At 39.2% G+C, this 21,197-nt stretch overlaps 1 protein-coding gene across 1 annotated transcript; it reads right to left on the reverse strand.

Annotated features, from left to right (window-relative positions):
* Positions 1-229: 229 nt before the first annotated feature.
* Positions 230-20,996, reverse strand: LOC128228603 (organic cation transporter protein-like). Its single transcript, XM_052940009.1, has 10 exons — positions 20,853-20,996; positions 16,248-16,438; positions 15,882-16,112; positions 5,421-5,623; positions 4,921-5,262; positions 4,600-4,734; positions 4,224-4,309; positions 2,276-2,396; positions 1,952-2,024; positions 230-1,058 (listed from the first exon to the last, which is right to left on the reverse strand). Exons 1-10 carry the CDS (start codon positions 20,992-20,994, stop codon positions 879-881), a joined length of 1,704 nt encoding a protein of 567 aa, XP_052795969.1. The 5' UTR covers positions 20,995-20,996; the 3' UTR covers positions 230-878.
* Positions 20,997-21,197: the final 201 nt, after the last annotated feature.

Consider the following 21,197-nt stretch of genomic DNA (forward strand, 5'->3'; position numbering starts at 1 on the left):
AGAATGTTGCAGATAACACTAAGCAGAGAAATCGGCCGATAATTGCCTACATCTTGGGAATTCGACTTTTTTGTTTTTTGCACTTACGTTTACGGTTTGCTAGTTTCCACAAGCGGTTGTTTACATGTGCGGAGATATAATAGTTAAAAAGGTTACGAAGGGGATGCTTTATTTCAGTTGCCATTTCTTTAATGTAACTATTCACAGAATCAGATCATGTCGCCTTGTTTGAATCAATGACATATCGATGTCACGAATATTGGCCTTCCTGATTCAGAAACATTAATGGGACTAGTATGACTATCCGGAACATTTAATGTAGATTGAGAAAGGCATGTCGTAATTAAGATTCAACGTTTCTGCCACCAGAGGGGGGAGCTCCTTAGATGGAAAGGAAGGGTTTTATAACTTTCCAAAATCCAGAACATAATGTTCTGGTTCCACAAAACTTTTCAGCAGGTTTCTAATAATCAGCATGCTTCGTATGTGAGTCGTGTAACTCCACTGTTGATTGTACATGCGCAATAAACTATACCATCAGCGTTTGATCATTCAACAAAAACATAATTAAAACAAAATGTGTACATGTTTTAAAGTTAATGTACTTTTAGTAATGAGAAAAGTTATGATTGTTTATTTCAGTAAATGTTTCTGTGCAAAATACCTTCAATGTTTATCATTGTCAAAGGAGCACGTGTTTGGAGGCTTGGAAAGTAAACTTTAACCTTTCTTCTCAATAGAGTCAAAACGTACCCATTTATGCCATTAATCATTTCCTAATAATATCGCCACTTCAATTGATATAATTAATATAATGTAACTACGTGCTCAATAACTAAAGCATCACAGTCATATCGTTATTAAAACTTCTAAAAAAACTATGCAGCTGCATCTTCCGAGTCCCTTCGTAGCCATCCATGTCTTTCCCACGTTTCACACTCGGCAATAGTAGCCGGAAGTTCGTGAGTGGCGCTTTCAGGAAGTCGCATCGCCAGCAGGACTACGATGAGACACATGGTTGCAAAGATGGCACCCGGAATCCACATCGCGATTAAGGCCTAGTTGGAAACACAATTTATATTATGAAGCTTTATAAAGATGATACTTATAGATGCATCAATTAGTTAATGTTTGTTTTAAAGTGAAGTACTTCACAAAGTATTTGAAATAACTGAATAGTTAACCAAAGTTGTCAAAACAGATTATAGAGATCCTTGTGCTTATATACTCTTAGGTAGGTTTACGACTTTCGTCTTATTTTTCTAATAAATGATCTATATGGAGATCACAAATACTAGAGGAAAGCAGAGCGGATTTCGGAAAAAAAACAAGAACAATATACCTAAATTGTAGTCTAACTGGCATAATGCATACACAAACAAAAATCCAAAGTATCAGCATTTTGCAGCTGACGGCTTTTCTATGGATAGATTATGGCCAAGGCAAATTGAAATTTATCTTTGAACGGTATTTCTTGTACAATGGATAGGGTCTATCTTCTCATCCTTTAGTTTTTGTGTTCGTGTGTCGTATCTTTGTACAAATTGGTATGCGTATTGCTTGTTGTTCACGTGTCGCCATCATTGCTTACTCTATTCTTAGTTTAAATCACTTAAACAGTTGAGATGCATTAAAATATATTTCTGTACATTCTTCTATGATAAACACATATTTATTTCAATTCAATTGATAGCCTTGTTCTTCTTGCTTTATACGCATCTAAATTACAGATCATATCATATCGATTATAGGAATTTTACAGTATGAGTAGCACAGTTCACTTTCGACACCTGTACAATGTTCTAGACATAATTATATATGCATGTATGTGCTAGATCGTAAGCAAAAGTAATACTCAAGTTATAAAATATATAAAGTCACTCTTGTTTTTCATCATAAATGGTCTAAAGTTTTTTATATTTTAGCCCATTTAAATGTACATCTGACGTACCAAATTACTTGCAAACGGCGCTAGAAGACCTCCAATTCGAGAGATAGATGATGCAATCCCCAGACCGCTATTTCTGAAAGATAAGGTTATTAATGCTATCGATGCAGGCCGTTTATTTTCAACCATCTTTACTATATGCTGTTGTTTTAATGGTATATACTTTGACTTTATATGTGCTGTTTAAACCAAGCTAAAGCTATTTATAATCAGTTCGGTTAATATTTGTATTTCATATTCCAGTATTGTTCTTGCATTCTTGGTCAGACTTCAACAGAACTACTTTTCTAAGATGCAGTACTTACATATTAATGCGACTTTTTGTACCTGTAGTTTGTAGGGTAAATCTCGGGCGTGTAGAGAAAGACGGTGCTTAACGAACCAGTGCTGGCGGACTTGCCCACTAGAGAAAAACCTGTTGCCACTATGGCCGCTGCCCTGACCCCAGCTGCAAATTTAATTGGAGTGCGTTTATTGAATGTATAAGCAATGACATTCTGAAAGAATCCAATAAATACTTCTTCTGGTCAAGGCATAAGCGCTTTCTCGAACCAGCCAAAGCCTGCTACATTTCCACCTACAATGGCAAAACAACTGCCAATAGAAAACGCAAGAATGATACAACGTTACCTTCAACAATGGAAATATGAAAGCCCATGCCCGACACAAACATAATACACTTGTACACACTGTTGTCAGCTATGACACTACCATTTTCCTGTGCAATTAATCTTACTTCGTCATCTGCAAACAATGGTAATTTAAAACGTCCTTGCTAGCACAAACTCTGTAAATGTACCTCAGCATGAAAACAAACCCCGCCTAAGGCCTAAATGAAGGGATTATCGCCTTGAAACGGTCAGTGAAACAAGAGTTCATTGTAACTCTTGTCTACCGGGGTTTTAAACTACTTTACATGTCCATAACCTCCCATAATTATCGATAATTTTAAGTACTCATCGACAGGACATCAACATAACCTGTTAGCGAAGAAATCAAGTCGGAGCATCTGTGCTAGCTCTTAAGAGGTACGACAAAGTTATTTAAAAACAACTGTAAGACAAAGCTCGCATCAACAACGACACACTGCATCCAAACATATTCAAGATACAATGCACCAAGACACAGGCAATATACACTGTTATTTAAAAGAGTTCGAAATGTCGTTATATAATTTGATTAATATTTGTTTCCAGTAAAACATGTATGCGCCATCCGGAAAGCTGTGAGAGTGCCATCCTGAAAGTTGTGAGAGTGTTAATAGGATATTATATTATTATGAATATCGGCAATGAAAGTGTTAAATTTATAAAGATCAATTGAAGTGGTAACCAATATGTTAATGATAATAAAACAAGGGTCAGTTTAATCTGAGTTACAACCTTCAAACATTTAACAAAACATTTGATTTTTTTCATTTATTTGTTTTAATACGTGTCTTGTTTGTGATTTTTTGTTTTGTCGTCTGACTTTGGCGTTTACCCTTAGACATTAAACGGGGTTTATGTTTAAACTTTTTGGCTACTGAGCTTGTTTCTTTAGTTTACATATGAATATTGAAAGAGTACCACGACTATGGTCAAACTAATGACATTGGTCTTTGATTTGTTAATTGTAAAATCGATATGGTTCTCCAATAGGGATCTTCTTGCTATGACAACCTCCTACCCTGATCAGAGAGCATCGATTAAATTTAAATTGTTCGGACAATATCAATGGTGGTCACATGCAGGTCTCACCTCGACAATGTTTGAGGACTTTTGGCCGAATAATATTGAAGTTATCAATATGACATTCTTTTTAAGTCCATCGCGACCTTGATCTACAAATTTATAGTCATAAGTATTGTTTGTCAATCACCAATCAAGTGAACGGACTGTAGGACCAAGAAAACTAAAGAAGTCATTAAGACCAAGCTTTAATTTTCAAAGTCAACGCTACCTTGAAATTTCCCCTACTGACCTCAATATCGATACGGGTCAGCTGCTGCCAATGACCAACCCTTCCATTAAATTGGAGGACATAAAGTCTAAGTGTTATCCAGTTATTATTTCGGACAAGGTTTGGCCTACCAACTGACCGACCGACATGTTCAAAGCAGTATAACCCCGATTTTTACAGACAAGAGAAAACATCAAGCAACTAACTGTATATAACACGCATGAACAGACTATATTCACTTCTTAACAAAGGAAATGTCACGTTTCCCCTAACTATCATACCATTGTGATACCTAAGTGGAATATTTATGTACGAGTCGGAAAAGAACACTTACGAAAAACTGTTAGAATAACGGTGGAAATCACCAAATTGATGGCGGCTACCGCGAACCATAGGATCATTGTCCGTTTCCGTCCGATCCTGGAAATAAAAACATAATTACATGTATGTATATTGTTCTTGGTATCGCGTGTACCTTGAACAAAAACAATACATTCTTTTCCTGCAAACTCGGATATGTGTGCAGGCTCTGTATAACAGACAATGTTAAGCGATTGTTAGAAAGCTTTCAGCACGATGTTGGTGCCGATACTGCATCTCTTTTATCAGGACAATAAAAAAGCAGACGTGACAATATCAGTATCACATTCTAAAACTCTGTTTATTAAAAAAGATAAATCGCAACTATTCCACAAACAACACACACTTACTTGTTAAAAAGGTAGAACTCTAGGGTTAGAGATGGTACCTCTATTGCACCACTTAGAAAGAAGTTAATAAAGCGATCGCCGGCCAGATGAGAAGATACCAATATTAGCCCGTAGTACGTGCCCGTGGCAACGATCCTGGTGTAACGTGAAACTGTTAGTTTCTAGTGATGTTAATTTCGACGGCTATTGTCATATGGTGATCGCAAAAGTAATATAGATTTTGTTTTGTTTTTGTAAAAAAACCTTAAAACAATGTGCGAATTTCATATGAAATAGACAAAAATCCCAAAACAATCTCTTTTTCGCGAGATACATACTTACCAGCTGTACCACAGTATGAGCGTATTTGCCCGAAGTGCAGGGTTCCGTAAAATGTCAATAACTGTGTATTTTTCTACTGTGGCTGCTGCTTTTTCATTTTTCATTTGCGTTTTGTTTCCTTTAATATCAGCACTGTTTTTCTCGGTTCTTGTATATTTGGCTTTCCCATTAACAAGAACGAGCGGCCTGTCCATGGTAGACTTGACACGCACATGTTCATCAAAGACAGCTTCAACCTTCGCATAGTCGACATTATTCCATCTAGCAGCCTTTTTCAGTATGTGTTTGGCTTCTTTGATTCGGCCATTGCTGATCAGCCAGCGCATAGATTCATCCATCATCCTGTTATATACGAGGTAGATGTTATAAATAATTATTATTATTTGAAGGTAAAGACCGGTTCTGAAATTTATTTAATGTTTCTATGGAGCTATTCCAAGATAAACGAGCTTCCAAAACAAAAGTAAATAATTAAAATCAGTATGTAAAGCGTCACCTACCACCACTGAAACAACGCATACAGCGAGCAGGTGGCAAGTGCGAGCTGCAGGTAGCGCCAGTCAACGGACTGGAAGAGCCAACCAATCAGCGTGAGGGCCATAATGCCAAAAGACCAGGCCAGGAAGGTGATAGCCTCGATATGAGATCGCTGCTTTCGCGGGAAAATTTCTAGTGCCAAAATCTTTCCCGTACATACCATACCCTGAGAATAGAGAGCGGATTTGTAATGGGGACGATATATTGTGAATAATTTGACAAAACGGAGTTCATTGGAAATGCTACTATGTGAAACGTTAACCAATGGCATTGGTTATGGACGCCAATTAAGAATCACACTTTTGTAAATTAAAGACGGTTAAAAGCAACTCAAAACAATTAGCAAAATCGCCGAAAAGCTCAGCTTAATGCACATTTTCGTGACTGACGCTAAAATAACTATAAAGTACCAATATTGCAGTAATTGTCAATTTGTAATGACCCATACCCAGCACAATTTAGGATTTGTATCATTCATCTCCGATATTGTTAGAACTTAAATATTCAGAAGGTTTTTGGTAGGACTTGAGAAATTGAAGGGGAAAAACTGAAAAACAGAAGAAGGAAATGATTAAAAAAGCTGGTAATGAAACGTTATGGAATATTTTGAAGGACCTTCAAACGGTAAGGTGGAATCTTAATACTGTAGGGGGCTCGCCCTAGTTTCACGCTAGTGAATGTACTTGACGCAAATTTATATCACAACTTCGCTTCAACTTACTGTAGGCCGTGTGAACAAGCTCAGCTTGGCTCTCAAGTAACCAACTCAACTCTGATAATACGCAGACATTCTGTAGTTCGTACCAATTGTCAACCACGTATTGAAAACAGTTTATAAGTTTTAACAGTTTTATTGCATTAATAAAGGTGAAACATCACTCGAACTGGGTACAAATGTTTATACAGAAATATTATGTATTTATATCATAATATTCATTAAAAGTCACTAGTTTTCGCTGGTGCGCACGTTCCGAAAAACCCGTATTATATAATATAATTTATTTGTTATATTATTTATTAATCTAGCGGTGTTATTTCTGTAGTTCAACGCGATTTCAATATTGTTCTGGTAATGCAATCTAAGCGAGATAACTCACAAAAGTCACCCTACTTGCTTATAAAAGTTGTCTGTGCGTTATATCTTCAATATGTATACTGCACTAGATGGACTTTGTCAATGAACGTTAGTAAAACTACTTATAAATGATCAATTCATACAAAGTCACATAAGTTATACGTTTGCTGAGTGATTATTTTATCAAGTAGTTCTTTAATGTAACTATTGTAATTATTTCAGTTGAAACTCAGATTTATTACTTTAGCAAACGTAACGTGGTTCTGCACTGAACAAATGCTTGACTCAGACTGCCTGCCAACGAAAATCGTGGCGCTTTTATACTCGCACAGTTGGCAAAACGTTACCACCAATAAGAATGACGGCAATGCCACCCAAAACGTTGGCAGTGCCAAGAAAAATTATGGCAGTGACAACGATTTGAATGGCAGTCATGTGACTGCCACAAAATAGAACGTTTATGTGAATCAAAGGCAGCCATCTTGGAAAAATATGTAACTGATACAAAGAAAGGCTCCGGACATAGCCTTAAGTTTTGGAATGTAAACATAAACAAATCAAAAAGATGAGTCACCTTATACATGACTGCACTTGACCTTAAACGAGCGGAAGTTGCGCAGAAAAACAAAATGGCTGACATTGTGCGAGTACAAACCTTTACGATAAATAATGCAAGAAATATGGATATAACGTCGCACCAGCGGTGAGGAAAACAAATGCATCTTAACACCAACATATCGAGGAAAGCTATTGTTGAACGATTTAAATTTAAAAGCATGCATCTGTTGAAAACGTTCACTAAATGCTTACAATTACCGGGTGGGGTAAAGTTTATCTGAAATGCACTTTTGGCAAATGTAAATACAGAGTCAGTTCATGATACTTTTACCCCTCCGAATATCATCATATTCTGAATAAAATCGGGTAAGTGTTAAATAAGATAACTTTAAATAGTATAGGTTACATTTATAATGTATTTATGTTAATAACAAGAACAAGTTTAAATTTAAATTAATGTCTTGTGTCCCAAAATCCGGGCACAACATTGCCCCCCACTAATAAAAAGGGATGCTCCTGCAGCCTTCATTTTTTCCTGTTAATCTGTCCCTTAATATGCTTAGTGTTCTCCTTATCACTATCAGTTATTTGCTGGTCCAGGTGATTGACTTTGCGTTCAATTCTGCAAAGCTCTTTGTTTGTTTCATCCAAAGATTTACAAACCCTCTGAAACCCGGAGAGGAACATTGCGGTCTGTGCCTCTATGGCTGCAACAATGTTTTTTTTTCCATCGAAGCCATAGACTCTTGTAATTTCATTGGTGTTTTGATGTTGTCTGCTTGGTCCTCTCCACATTTAGGCGTTTTCCCAAGAAATAAGGGGTCAGTCAAGTCTTGCAAAACTGGCATTACAAGATCCAGTTCCGTGAGCCTTTCGTCTAGGCAAGGGGTAGGTGCAATGTCAACTGCCTTGCGCTTCCTTTCGTATGAGGGAGTACGTGTTTCTGTCTGCTCAAAGATTGGATTTCTAGGAATGTCCCCAGCAGTTTGGAAGGCCGGAAACGAATTTTCCATGAAGTGACCAACCTCTGTTGACGGCATTTGATTTCGCTGATCATTTTGGGCTACCTGTCTAACGTTGGGACCAATATCAAACATCGAGACAGACTCAAGATCAGTGTAAGTCAGACCATGCCCTGCGACATCATATGGTTGTTGGACAACACTGCTGAAAGCAGGGACAGAATTTTTCCCTGAATGTATTTGGACTTAAGTTATCTTCTGTGCTGGTATCTTACTAGCCAAATAGTCCTTCAATGGGACTGCTCGAAAGTCAGGCACATTCCCAAATGGCTGAAGTGCAGGCCTGAATGACGATAGTGACGACACTTTCGGTGGTGGTGGTCCCTTGGGGCTTGGTGCAGTTAACGTGTGGTCTTGTCCGTCGTTGTTCTGAAACGGGTCCTCTTCAAAACCTACGACATGTGGTGAAGGCACCTCGCAATCAATTATAACCATGTCCTTTTCCGTTACATATCAAGGATTCGTCGAGGCCCTTAGGATGTCCTTCAGTTCACCCGTTGGTCCGTTCTTCTTGACCTCATTGATGTGTCCCCTCTAGCGTTCCGTATGGTTCCACAAGGTGTCTTTGTCCTGGCATCGAAAGAAACACCTGGTACAAAAGAAAGGCACTCTCATTAATAGGGACATGGGCTTTGAGAATGTGAGCCACGACCTGATAACGACACCCAACCTTGTCACACCTTCTGCACCGGTACTGTACTCTGCTCACAGCTGACATATCTGTCTGGATCTGTAAAATCAACAATGTTTTTATAACTCTTTATATACATTCTCTGGAAGACTCGCTTGATTGCCTTTACCTTACTAAGCATATTCGCAAAAGTCGTACGCGTTATTTTGTTAATCTTATATGTTTTGTTTTTGCGTTTCACAACAGAAATGGGTTTTTTTATAACGTTTTACAAAATGCGCCGGCTGGACGCCCGTTTGACCATTGTTTTTTTTATTATTTATTTGTTCTCATTATTACTCTTTATGTGCATCTAGTATGTACATTTACAGTTTTCACAACAATATTTAACTTCTTTTATATGTATAACTGTTAAACACACTTTCAGCTCATGTATTATGTTTGCATATAATACACCAATTAACACTGTTGTTGAAGTTGAATTTTGACATCCGTCACCCACTTAGAGGGGGACCTCCCCTGGTACATCTTCAATTTGTCATGATGAAACACTTTAGTTTTCCCTTTTTTATCTACTTGTACAACAAAATTAACCCTTGACTGCTTGCTTGTGATGACAAAGGGACCGCTGTATGCCTTTTCTAGTTTCGGGTTAATTCCAACATGACGGGCCTCATGTAAGCACCAGACTAAATCGCCTTCATTGTATTCGGTGAAGAATGCCCGAGTATCATACATCTCTTTGCTACGCTTGGCGTCCCGCCCAATATGGTCGCGTGCTACGCTATGTGCAAGAAGCATTTTGTCTTTCAGCTCCCTCACATACGATGTTGCTGGAGAATCAAGGGCGGTGTTGCTTGTCTTCACATGGTGCAATGGAAATATCAGGTCCGCCGGCAATCTAATATTGCGTCAAAGGGCAAGCATATTAGGTGTCAGCGTTGTCGCCCTGTTAGGTGTTGACCTGTATGCTCCTGCCAGAATACCAAGATGGAGGTCCCAATCTTCTTGGGAATCTTTCAGATATGACTTTAACATCTTAACAATTGTTCGATTAAATCGTTCCACCTGGCCGTTACACTGCGGACGCCGTGGACTGGTTCTCGTTTTTTTAACACCGAGTTGCTCGCACAGCTGTTTGAAAAGGTTACTTTCAAAAGCGGAGCCCTGGTCAGTGTGGATACTTATAGGAGTGCCCCATCTTGCCACTATGTCATTAATTATCCTGTCTGCACACACTTCTGCAGTTTGGCTTGGGACCGGCCACACCTCAACATACTTGGTGAAATGATCAGCTGCGACAAGCACGTAGCGGTTTCCCCGTGGCGTAACCGGAAGTGGCCCCATAAAATCCAATGCGAGGATGTCCCATGGAGCTCCGGCCCTAACATGACCCATTGGTGCACGTGGCTTCTTCTGGGGAAGCTTGTCTGCCTCACAAACGTCACAAGAACTTACGTAAAGCTTAACGTCTTTCTTCATCATATACCAATGAAAGCTTTCCAAGAGTTTTGCCTTAGTGGCCTTAACCCCCATATGACCGCCGGTCAATCCATCGTGGACAAAGCACATAACTTCATTTTTTAGTTCATTTGGTACAACCATCTGCGGTTTCTTTTCTGGAGACTGTCTACGGTAAAGAACACCATCAACTAAGGACAGATTTTCCCAGATGATATCATAGTGCCTTGCCGCCGGGCTCTTGGACGCCATCTCTTCTCTATTTGGTCGGCGCGCCTCTAGCATCCCAGTGTAAACCAGCTCAAGATCACTGTCGCGGGATTGCATGTTGGCGATATCTGCAGCTTGGTAACCATCTAACCAATTGCAAACAGCTCTGGGTTTTGATGGTTCGGTGGATGATGTTGACGGCTTTTCCGCATCGATCGTTCTGACCACCGATATAGCGTCTTGGTCACCAACATCTGGGGGTTCGATAGTTTGGGCCCTGATCTCTTCACCTATGACTGGAAAATGTGGCTCTAAGCGCATAATCTCCGCCCATCGTTTGCACTTTGAGCATGGACCGCATTTAAATGGCTCGTCTGTGTCAACCGCGTCGCACGTGCAGTCGCTGGGAACCGGACATCTCGACAACGCGTCACAATGACCTTGAAGACGACCATGCCTGTACTCAATCTCGAATTGATATGACGCCAATATTTCAAGCCACCTAGCCACCTTACCATTAGCCTCATTCAGCCTGAATAGCCAAACGAGGGCCTGGTGGTCTGTTCGAACCCGGAACTTCCGGCCTAACAGGTATTGGCGAAAATACTGAACGAAAAAGATGACTGCCAACAACTCCCGCTCTGTTACACTTGCGCTCCGCTCTCAAGACCCCACCTATGCCAGTACCAGAAGCGTCAACATCTAAGATAAATTGTCCAGCATCATTACGAGGGCAACCCATAATATCGGGACTTGTCAGGCACTGCTTCAGTGTGGCGAAAGCCTGTTCACAATCATCGCTCCATACAAATGGTTTGTCGATTTTTGTCAGTTCGGTCAATGGATGGGCGATCTTTGCAAAAATTTCACAAAGCGGCGGTAATAAGACCCAGTGGCTACAAATTGTTTCACTTGTTTAGCGTTGACTGGATGCGGCCAAGCTAGAATTTTGGCCACATTAGTTGGGTCTGGACGCAAACCCTCAGCAGAGACCACATGTCCAAGAAATGTTACTTCCGTCTGCAATAGCTGACACTTCTCCGGCTGCTACAATGCGGTCTAAAACTTATGCTGTTCTGGTCATATGCTCATCAAAACTGCGGCCAAAGACGATGATGTCATCTATGTATACCAGACAAGTGACCCACTGGAGCCCTTGCAACGCGAGCTCCATAACACGCTTAAAAGTCCCACTTGCATTATTGAGCCCGAATGGCATACGTACTATCTCGTAGTGTCCGTTTTTACAGCAAAATGCTGTTTTCGGGATGTCCTCCTTTTTTACTGGTATTTGAAAATAACCACTTGTAAGGTCAAAACTACTAAATATGTTGGAACCCGCAACCGCGTCGAGACAGTCCTGAATTCTAGGCAAAGGGAAGCCGTCTGGTTTCACTAGCTCATTGACCTTTCTATAGTCTACACATGGTCGTATTGCCCCTGATTTCTTTTTGACAAGGACAATTGGTGAGGCCCAAGGGGAAGTGCTTTTGCGTATGACACCCTTCTGGAGTAAATCTTCAACCGCCTTTTTCTCTTCATCAGCATGCGCAATTGGAACTCGTCTGGGCCGCTGTTTTACTGGCGGGGCCTCAACTGTGTTGAGTGCTCTGCTAAATCGGTGAGACCCAAGTCCCATTCATGTTTAGAAAACGCGCCCCCGTACTTCACTAAAAACCTGACAATATCTCTTGTTCGCGCTGCCTTCTGCCTGTCGCCGACCGCTCAAACAGAGATTTCAAGTGATCAGGAACCTTAGCAACTTCACCCCGCATATCCATACATACTGGCTGCTCATCGGTCGCGCTTCTGATCTGCACCCTTCGGACCCGGTCCGCATTACTTTCCTCCTTCGCATCTTCCTTAGGAGCCAAAACGCTTACTACACGCTCTACTCGCACAGCCATCCCTATCTCTGCATCCTGTTTAAGGGTTGTCGCAGTAAGGAATGGGTTAAGTATCCTCACATGTAGTGGGGCCGTTGATGTTAACGAGGGTAGATGCCATCAAAAGCGGGTACCTTGTCTTGAACGATTCTGTGGCTTCCACAATGTAGTTTGCCTCCTCGTCCAGGTCATCCTCCTCTATCCTCTCAACAAAGACATCAACCACGGCTTCAGACTGCGCTGGCAAACAAATGTCCTCCGCCACTACTCTTTCCTCACCTTTTGTAGATTACCTTTCCGCAAGCACGGTATCTCACACCCATTAAGCAAAATAAGGTCTTTGCTTAGAAGTAGGTCAGCCGGGCCACCGTCACCGCCAACCAACACGTCGTAACCAAGAAGCGCCTCGTCTTCTTTCTCCGCCACTGCGAGCTCTTTCTCCATACCTAGTGGTCCCAAGGTAACCCTAAACGTACCTTTACCCCAAGGTCCGCATGTGTCTCTCCGCTCTTTAGGACCCCCGCCTGCGTGCTTGCATTATGTACAAAAATATGGCCTTTGACTACAATTTTCTCACTTAACTGGACCTCCCTCTGGCCGCGAGAGACGGTCCCTGCCTGTTTAAAGCCCCGCTTTCTTGTTTCTCGGTATCCATACCGCTCTTTTCCTGCTTCACCACGCGTTTGTTTATGCACTCCCTGGCGTAATGGACTCGCTCGTGACAATTAAAGCACTCAACGTTGTTCATTCTCCTCTGTGGCCGATTTTGCCTCGAAGCCTGTTCTAAATGTTCAACACGTTGCAACAGTCGTTCTAGAAGCTGTTGCTGGTTGTCGGGTGACGCGGGTTTGCTCTCATCCTTCCGTTTTGCTGTCGGGGCTTGAGATCGCAATGTCTTCACGTCCGCCGTTCGTCGTAACTGCTCTTCACTCTCACCCCCTAGCTCTTCAACGTCAATATCAACATCAAAAGTGCGTCTGGCTGCATTTCTGCCCCTATCACCCCTCAGTCCAGCCTTCATCTGTATCCAGCTCACCACGTGGAACACGGCCTCATCTATATAACGCGGCTCCTTGTTAAACTCTATGGCAAACCTAGCTTCTTGATCTTGCAAATCGTCGAAGAATCGCCTTGTGAGATCTTCGTCCCGTGAACGTATGTCCCTATGCCGATGGGCTTTGTCGTAAAGACGCTTTAATTCGGACGCGAAATCTTCAGCGGTCTCACCATGTTTTTGGTATCGTCTGCTGCATCTAACAGCAAACAATTGTTCTGTTTCGATTACACGGTACCTGCCCGTTAATTCCCCGACTAGGGCCTCGTAATCACTCAGAACGTCTGCTGATATTTGAGAAAACACAAACTCACTTGCCTGCCCCTCGATCTTCGGTAACAAATTGTCTAAGCGCTCCTCAAAGTCCCAGCCTTGTCGGTCAGCAATTGTCTCAAACTTCGTTAACCAGACGTTCCAGTTCTCTTTTCCCGTAAATGGTGGTAATTTAAAGTGAGGCTGGTTTTGTCGCCGGTCTCGAGATGTGTGTCTCCTTGCCTGTCTTTCAAACGCCATTTGCCAGTCGGGCCTCTCGACGCCATAGTCGTCGTCCATGTGGCGGGCTCTCATGTGCTCCGGGCTAACAACCTCACCCCGTCGGTTGTTATGGGAGTTGTTGGCATCCGCTCCCCATCTGTTTTCATGTGCGTTTACTTCCGGTTCCGGGCCTATCATCGGTCTGTATCTTTCCCTGCTGTTATGTGCTTCCGTTGGCACATGTGCACGCTGCGCCTCTTTAAGTACCCGTAGCTTACTGACCACCTCTTTCAAAACACCAGCCATGTCTGACATCATTGCTGTTATTTGCGCCTGGGCTGGTTCGCTTACGTCAGGATGCGTATGCCGCTCAACAGAATTTGCGTTGCGGTATGGGCTGCAGTCACCACCCTCCTCTTGTTCACCGGATTGCTCTCTTGCTCCCGTTCTTGTCCGGCTTCTAGTTCTGGGGAAGGTAACCTCTTCATCGCTTTCGTGGCTTGCCATGTTATGGGTAGATGCGTCTCACTGGATTGGTATAAAATAACCAATCCCACTTCTGACACCAAAATGTAGGGGGCTCGCCCTAGTTTCACGCTAGTGAATGTACTTGACGCAAATTTATATCACAACTTCGCTTCAACTTATTGTAGGCCGTGTGAACAAGCTCAGCTTGGCTCTCAAGTAACCAACTCAACTCTGATAATACGCAGACATTCTGTAGTTCGTACCAATTGTCAACCACGTATTGAAAACAGTTTATAAGTTTTAACAGTGTATTGCATTAATAAAGGTGAAACATCACTCGAACTGGGTACAAATGTTTATACAGAAATATTATGTATTTATATCATAATATTCATTAAAAGTCACTAGTTTTCGCTGGTGCGCACGTTCCGAAAAACCCGTATTATATAATATAATTTATTTGTTATATTATTTATTAATCTAGCGGTGTTATTTCTGCAGTTCAATGCGATTTCAATATTGTTCTGGTAATGCAATCTAAGCGAGATAACTCACAAAAGTCACCCTACTTGCATATAAAAGTTGTCTTTGCGTTATATATCTTCAATATGTATACTGCACTAGTAGGACTTTGTCAATGAACGTTAGTAAAACTACTTATAAATGATCAATTCATACAAAGTCACATAAGTTATACGTTTGCTGAGTGATTATTTTATCAAGTAGTTCTTTAATGTAACTATTGTAATTATTTCAGTTGAAACTCAGATTTATTACTTTAGCAAACGTAACGTGGTTCTGCACTGAATAAATGCTTGACTCAGACTGCCTGCCAACGAAAATCGTGGCGCTTTTATACTCGCACAGTTGGCAAAACGTTACTACCAATAAGAATGACGGCAATGCCACCCAAAACGTTGGCAGTGCCAAGAAAAATTATGGCAGTGACAACGATTTGAATGGCAGTCATGTGACTGCCACAAAATAGAACGTTTATGTGAATCAAAGGCAGCCATCTTGGAAAAATATGTAACTGATACAAAGAAAGGCTCCGGACATAGCCTTAAGTTTTGGAATGTAAACATAAACAAATCAAAAAGATGAGTCACCTTATACATGACTGCACTTGACCTTAAACGAGCGGAAGTTGCGCAGAAAAACAAAATGGCTGACATTGTGCGAGTACAGAAACTTTACGATAAATAATGCAAGAAATATGGATATAACGTCGCACCAGCGGTGAGGAAAACAAATGCATCTTAACGCCAACATATCGAGGAAAGCTATTGTTGAACGATTTAAATTTAAAAGCATGCATCTGTTGAAAACGTTCACTAAATGCTTACAATTACCGGGTGGGGTAAAGTTTATCTGAAATGCACTTTTGGCAAATGTAAATACAGAGTCAGTTCATGATACTTTTATCACTCCGAGTATCATCATATTCTGAATAAAATCGGGTAAGTGTTAAATAAGATAACTTTAAATAGTATAGGTTACATTTATAATGTATTTATGTTAATAACAAGAACAAGTTTAACTTTAAATTAATGTCTTGTGTCCCAAAATCCGGGCACAACAATACCTGTTGAAATGTCCCAGCGACAAGTCGGAGCGCCAACAACATATAAATATTTGATGAAACCGCCATGACGCCCATCGTTGCTAGGATACCCAAGTGCGAGATAACATGAACCGTTTTTCGGCCGACACGGTCCGCTAAATGCGAGGTGGTGATAGCTCCGATGCCTTGTCCGACTATCACAAGTGACTGAGCAAGAGCCGCCAAGTTTGAACGCCCACAAACCAGGCCCCACTAAGAACAAAACACAGACTAATGTGATGTAAGACATGACACTTGCCTCATGATATGAAGGTTATATGTACAAACATGCTATTTAACAAAAGAAGTACTTAAGTATACAAATATTTTGCTTTGTGTTTTCCTTACCTCTGTGGCATATGTGAATGCGTAGTTATAGGAAAAGTTCGTGCATTGTTTTGTTTCAAGAAGAGTGGACAAGTTTTCATGAACGGAATATACGCCATATGAGCACTGGTCATCATTAACCTCGTATTTTCTGCCGACAGTCAGGTTCCCGCCATTCTCTACATCCAAGCACGTGAATTCCGGGATGTATCCTGAGTGTTCAAAATAAAGTATATATATGAACCTGTTAACCCAGCTGTGTCGCACCCCCCCCCCCACAAAAAAAAATAAAAATAAACAAATAAAATAAAAATAAATAAAAAAAAAAAACGACATAGTATTGGTCGTTAACAATATAAACTTATTTGTTTTAAGTTGTCAATCCAGTCGGAAGTTTCACAAGTTTCACTTTCCACGTTCGTTCAGTACCAGAAAACTTGTTTGTCCAGGTTTTATGAATTTAGGAAGCCATGATGTGCCTGCATCCAAGGCACTGAGTACCTGATACTTCATTTATATGGGCTCAAGCGCCCAGCAGCACGTTCTGGTTCAATCGCCCCGATTCTGAGTGCAAACAGCGAAAATGTAAGCCAATCAGAGGTGTTCGATGTTTTCTTTTTATAGATTATCTTAGAGTCGGCAAACCATGGCGATAGCCTACAGCCAATGAAAAAGAGCCTAACAGACTCAATTAAAATAAGGAATCCTTACGGCAACCGAAGAGTCCAGCTTTTTGTAAAACATACAATTGTGAAATATGTGCATCTTATTTTTATTTTTTAAGATTCATATTATGTGTCGTAGCTTTATTTCAATATTTTGTAAATGACTTGTTCGCATTTAAACTATTACTTTATTAAAATATTCGTCCATCATAAAACTAAATACCTTAAATCACGGTATGTTAATTGTAAATCGCTGACAAAAGATTTTGCTAAAAACAACTTATATTCGTATCAAAACAGAGTGCTTTAATTTACAAAATTAATGAAAAATGTATTAGCGTGTTGATGGTCAAGTGATTGATAGTTTTGCACTCGATTTTACATCGATTGATCAGAGGGTATATATATATAAATATATATTTAAAACGATATATATATATCGTTATCAAACCTCTGATGAAAGAGAATGGACCTTTAAGTGTTGTCCGAGAATTCCTATTGTTGAGTACATTCAAACCAATGCATATATAAACAAACCTTACAATGGGGAAATATAAAATTCGGTCCAGTTCTGTATATTTATTTTTTAGATTTTATCAACCATAAAGACCATTAAAAGCGAAACAAATTATTGTGCTGTTATACAATTAAGTTTGTCACATGTGGCAACTATAATACAAAATAAAAGCCATTCAAACCAACACCCTTCACTAATGTGACTTCTCATTGCTAAATACTAGACATTTTGGCAACCATTAAGCCCATTCAAAGTCAACGACACTCATGTTGAGCTCTTAAATAAAGACTACTTAATGCACTGTGGAGGACATATTGGATTTCGTGGCAATATTAGAAAGATTCTGAGAGGGACTTAACCCTAGTTGTATACTAAACTATGTTAACGATTAAATAAAAGTAAGCCATTCAATATGTCATCCATTGTAGGATACAAATGAAACTGCATTACCATCAATATAACAAAAATATACAAGAAATCCGAGTGTGTAGCCTTTACGTATTTCGACCTTGGATTTTTAGTGCAGCATTTTTATTTTAAGGTTCATTACGCAAATAAGCAATGCACATTGAAATATTCATGCCTATCCATTTAAATTTAGGGGTAGTAAGTACTGAAATATAGTTTTCTTGAACGTCATCCTGAATTTCATTTCCCTCATTATACAGCATCACAATTCAACATCTTAAAGGGGCACATTATAAATTGATGATTTTTTAGTGCATTATTATGTTTAACTCAATGATCAGAACAAGCGTCTGATTTATGTACAGCCAAAATAATATTAGCGATATTTTGGCTCTTTCTTTACTTGGAAACTTTTGGCCACGTAGTATATTGGATTTTTTTAAACGTATCATTTTGTGCATAAAATATTACTCGACCATTTTAGTTGGATCATATTGTGAAAAAATGTCCACATTGGGTTAAAAAATTTAAACTTGTGTAAGTGCAGAAAATGGGAATTTGAATACAAAAAGGTCATAACCCACTCTGGATTCATCCAATATCGCCGTCAAAATCATATACGGCCGCCATTACAAGAATTATGTTAATATAGTTGCGAAACATACTGTGACACAAAAAGTGCATTGTTTAGGGAAAGGTATTGACTGTTAAGAGATATTGGAGTGAACCTATTCAAAATTTATACAAATTTTCTCCACAAAAAGGGTTTTTGTTGCCGTGGCAACCATGATTTTCGTAATAAATGAATAATTTACCGATTTTAAGAAGAAATAACAAGATAATTTAAAACGTTGATGCTTATTACAAGGTCATTAACATTCTGCATTGAATATCTCAAGGTCAATGTCAATGCAATTTAAGGCCCATTTAAAGGGCAAAGTACCCAAATCCCACATAATTTTAAAAATCCTGTAAGTTTTTCTATTACTTGATGTTAATAGAAATATGTTCGTTTCCAATGTATAATAACATAATTGTAAATTGAAGATCCGTTGCATTCCCTGCACGTTGGTTTGGTTGGCTCTGAATTGGCCTTATAGTTGCCAAAACTGTGGTCATTATTACTCTGAGTAGGCTTAGTTAGAGCAGCATACGTGCTTTCTGGACCTGAATATGCGTTTGATTTGCTCCAAATGGTTGCCAAAATTATTTGGCACTTGATATAGACATGACATTGGTAAGCCCTGAATGGGCATCATTGCTGCAAAATTGTGATCAAGTTAGACACTAAGGAAAATGAATAAGAGCTACTATGTGTTTGAGTGAGCTGTGTCTTGGCTTTTGTACAGCCCGTCAGAGGTTTGTTTGATAAGGAGTTGTCCACAAAAGGGATACGAAGGGCTGCTGGATATCCATTGGCTCTAAAAGACGGAACTTGGAATTGAGTTTTATAAGGGTTTTAAGCGCTCAGTGGACTTATTAAAATATGTTTTTGATTTATAAATACTGATTAAACCTAGGCAAAAATGTTTTTACGTAACTTGTTAAGCACTGCATGAGCTAAGGTAGGGATATTTTATGTTTAATAAGACTTTTAATAAAAAAAGAGATGATCTATGATTTAATTTGATTGTTAATATGATTTATTAATGCAATATTTTTTTTCAAATTAAACGAAGAAATAAGTAGTATCGCTGTCTATATCGATCATGTCCTCATTCGACATTCAAATGATTTTGACCGTTATATTGAATAATTTATTTTTGTATGACAATAGGAAATAAGTATAAAGCAGTTACCATTTATTCAGTAGATATATATCAAGATTCATACAGCCAGACTGGCGAAAAATTTAAGAAGTTAACATGGAGATATCAAGGATCTTTATTCGATTTTCACGGTATAACTGGTAGTATATATTCTCTTTTTTCCGAATATGCGTCGGATTTCTGGGCAGACTCACCCATTAAACTTATGTCAATAAAATGCAATTATGCAATGTTCATACATTGTTTTGTGTTTATTTTCGAGGTCATCAGAGAATACATTGTTTTGTGTTTATTTTCGAGGTCATCAGAGAATACCAAAGAGCTACAAGCGAACTGTCACTAAGACCAAACATGTCTTTTGCTTCTTTAAGATGAACCTTTTACTTCAGACACTTCATTTGGAGCAGAACATGATTTAAAGGACTACTTCTGAATAAAGAAGCACTTACTTTTCAAGCAGTTTTCAAGGCAATATAAAATTTCAAGTAGTTAAGCATTAAAGGACATTTCATCCAGCAGCCTAAAATTTTGTGCTAACACTCTTTATATAACAGTGCAACTTGAACATAACAACAGGTCAGGTAATTAGATGTACTTTTGATTGACACTAGCTCAATTATCCATAAGACTCTTATACAAATAGCAATTTTGCAACCACCTTTCGCATGCTGTAATGCTATAAAACGTTGGCGTTGTCCAATATTCCCCCCAAATATTATTTTAATAAAGGAACATACAATTTTCAATTCTGCCACCACATAATACAAAGGTCATTTTTTTTTATTATGAAAAATTAAGATACATTTTGATAGAGGTTGTATACATGAGAATATTCATATAAGTCTGATTGAAAAATACCGTTTTATCATAACAATTGCCATTTTTACAATAAATGTTACCATTTTTACATAAAAAATTACCATTTTTACCATAAAAATTACCATTACTATCCAAACATAACATTTTTACTAGCCATTTTGGATGTCATCTTTGGTTTTTCGGTCTGCACCCCATAATTGAAATTTATGCCATCACCTCTATATACAGACTAAGTCGAAAATTGAGGTTGGTCCTGAGATTCTTTTAAGCTTAGCTTACATATGCATCCTCAAGCAAAGTTTCATAATTCTAACCCGGAGTGCACACTTTTATCAAATGTTGTCATAATATGATTGGACTTGAGATTTTTCTCTCTATGTTAAGATTAAACAAATGGTTTACGCTGAATACGGAACCGGTCTTTATTGATAATATTGTTGTAAATTACCTGTAAATACTGCGCTGAGGATGGCAAAAGCAGCAGGGAAGAGGTCAACGAACACAAGGAAAAGCTGGAATACCTGAAACCGCCCCCAGGGCCGCAGGGCGACCAACACAGCGTCCAATTCCTGAAGACTTGTACCTTCCATCGATGTAGGCTGACTAGCACAAAAACAAAAGGGCTTATGCTTTTATCCGTAACTTTAATTTACATATATACAAGCCTAAAAAACTATTGTGTTTATCATGCATCAATACATGAGCTCACAGTTTTATTCAAATCCAAATTAACATAGAAGATGTCATCTAACGCTTTTTTGGACAAGGTAGCAGTGAAGTTTCCCGTAATATT

Source organism: Mya arenaria, chromosome 3, assembly GCF_026914265.1.
Source record: "Mya arenaria isolate MELC-2E11 chromosome 3, ASM2691426v1".
Classification (NCBI taxonomy): domain Eukaryota; kingdom Metazoa; phylum Mollusca; class Bivalvia; order Myida; family Myidae; genus Mya; species Mya arenaria.

What these genes read in the sequence shown, in the direction of transcription:
- LOC128228603 (XM_052940009.1), bottom strand. Translation starts at nt 20,994, where the DNA reads ATGGAAGGTACAAGTCTTCAGGAATTGGACGCTGTGTTGGTCGCCCTG. An exon ending in CATTCACATATGCCACAGAG is followed by an intron (nt 16,113 to 16,247) that starts GTAAGGAAAACA and finishes TTTTGTTCTTAG; the next exon opens with TGGGGCCTGGTTTGTGGGCG. An exon ending in CTCATACTGTGGTACAGCTG is followed by an intron (nt 4,735 to 4,920) that starts GTAAGTATGTAT and finishes ACGTTACACCAG; the next exon opens with GATCGTTGCCACGGGCACGT.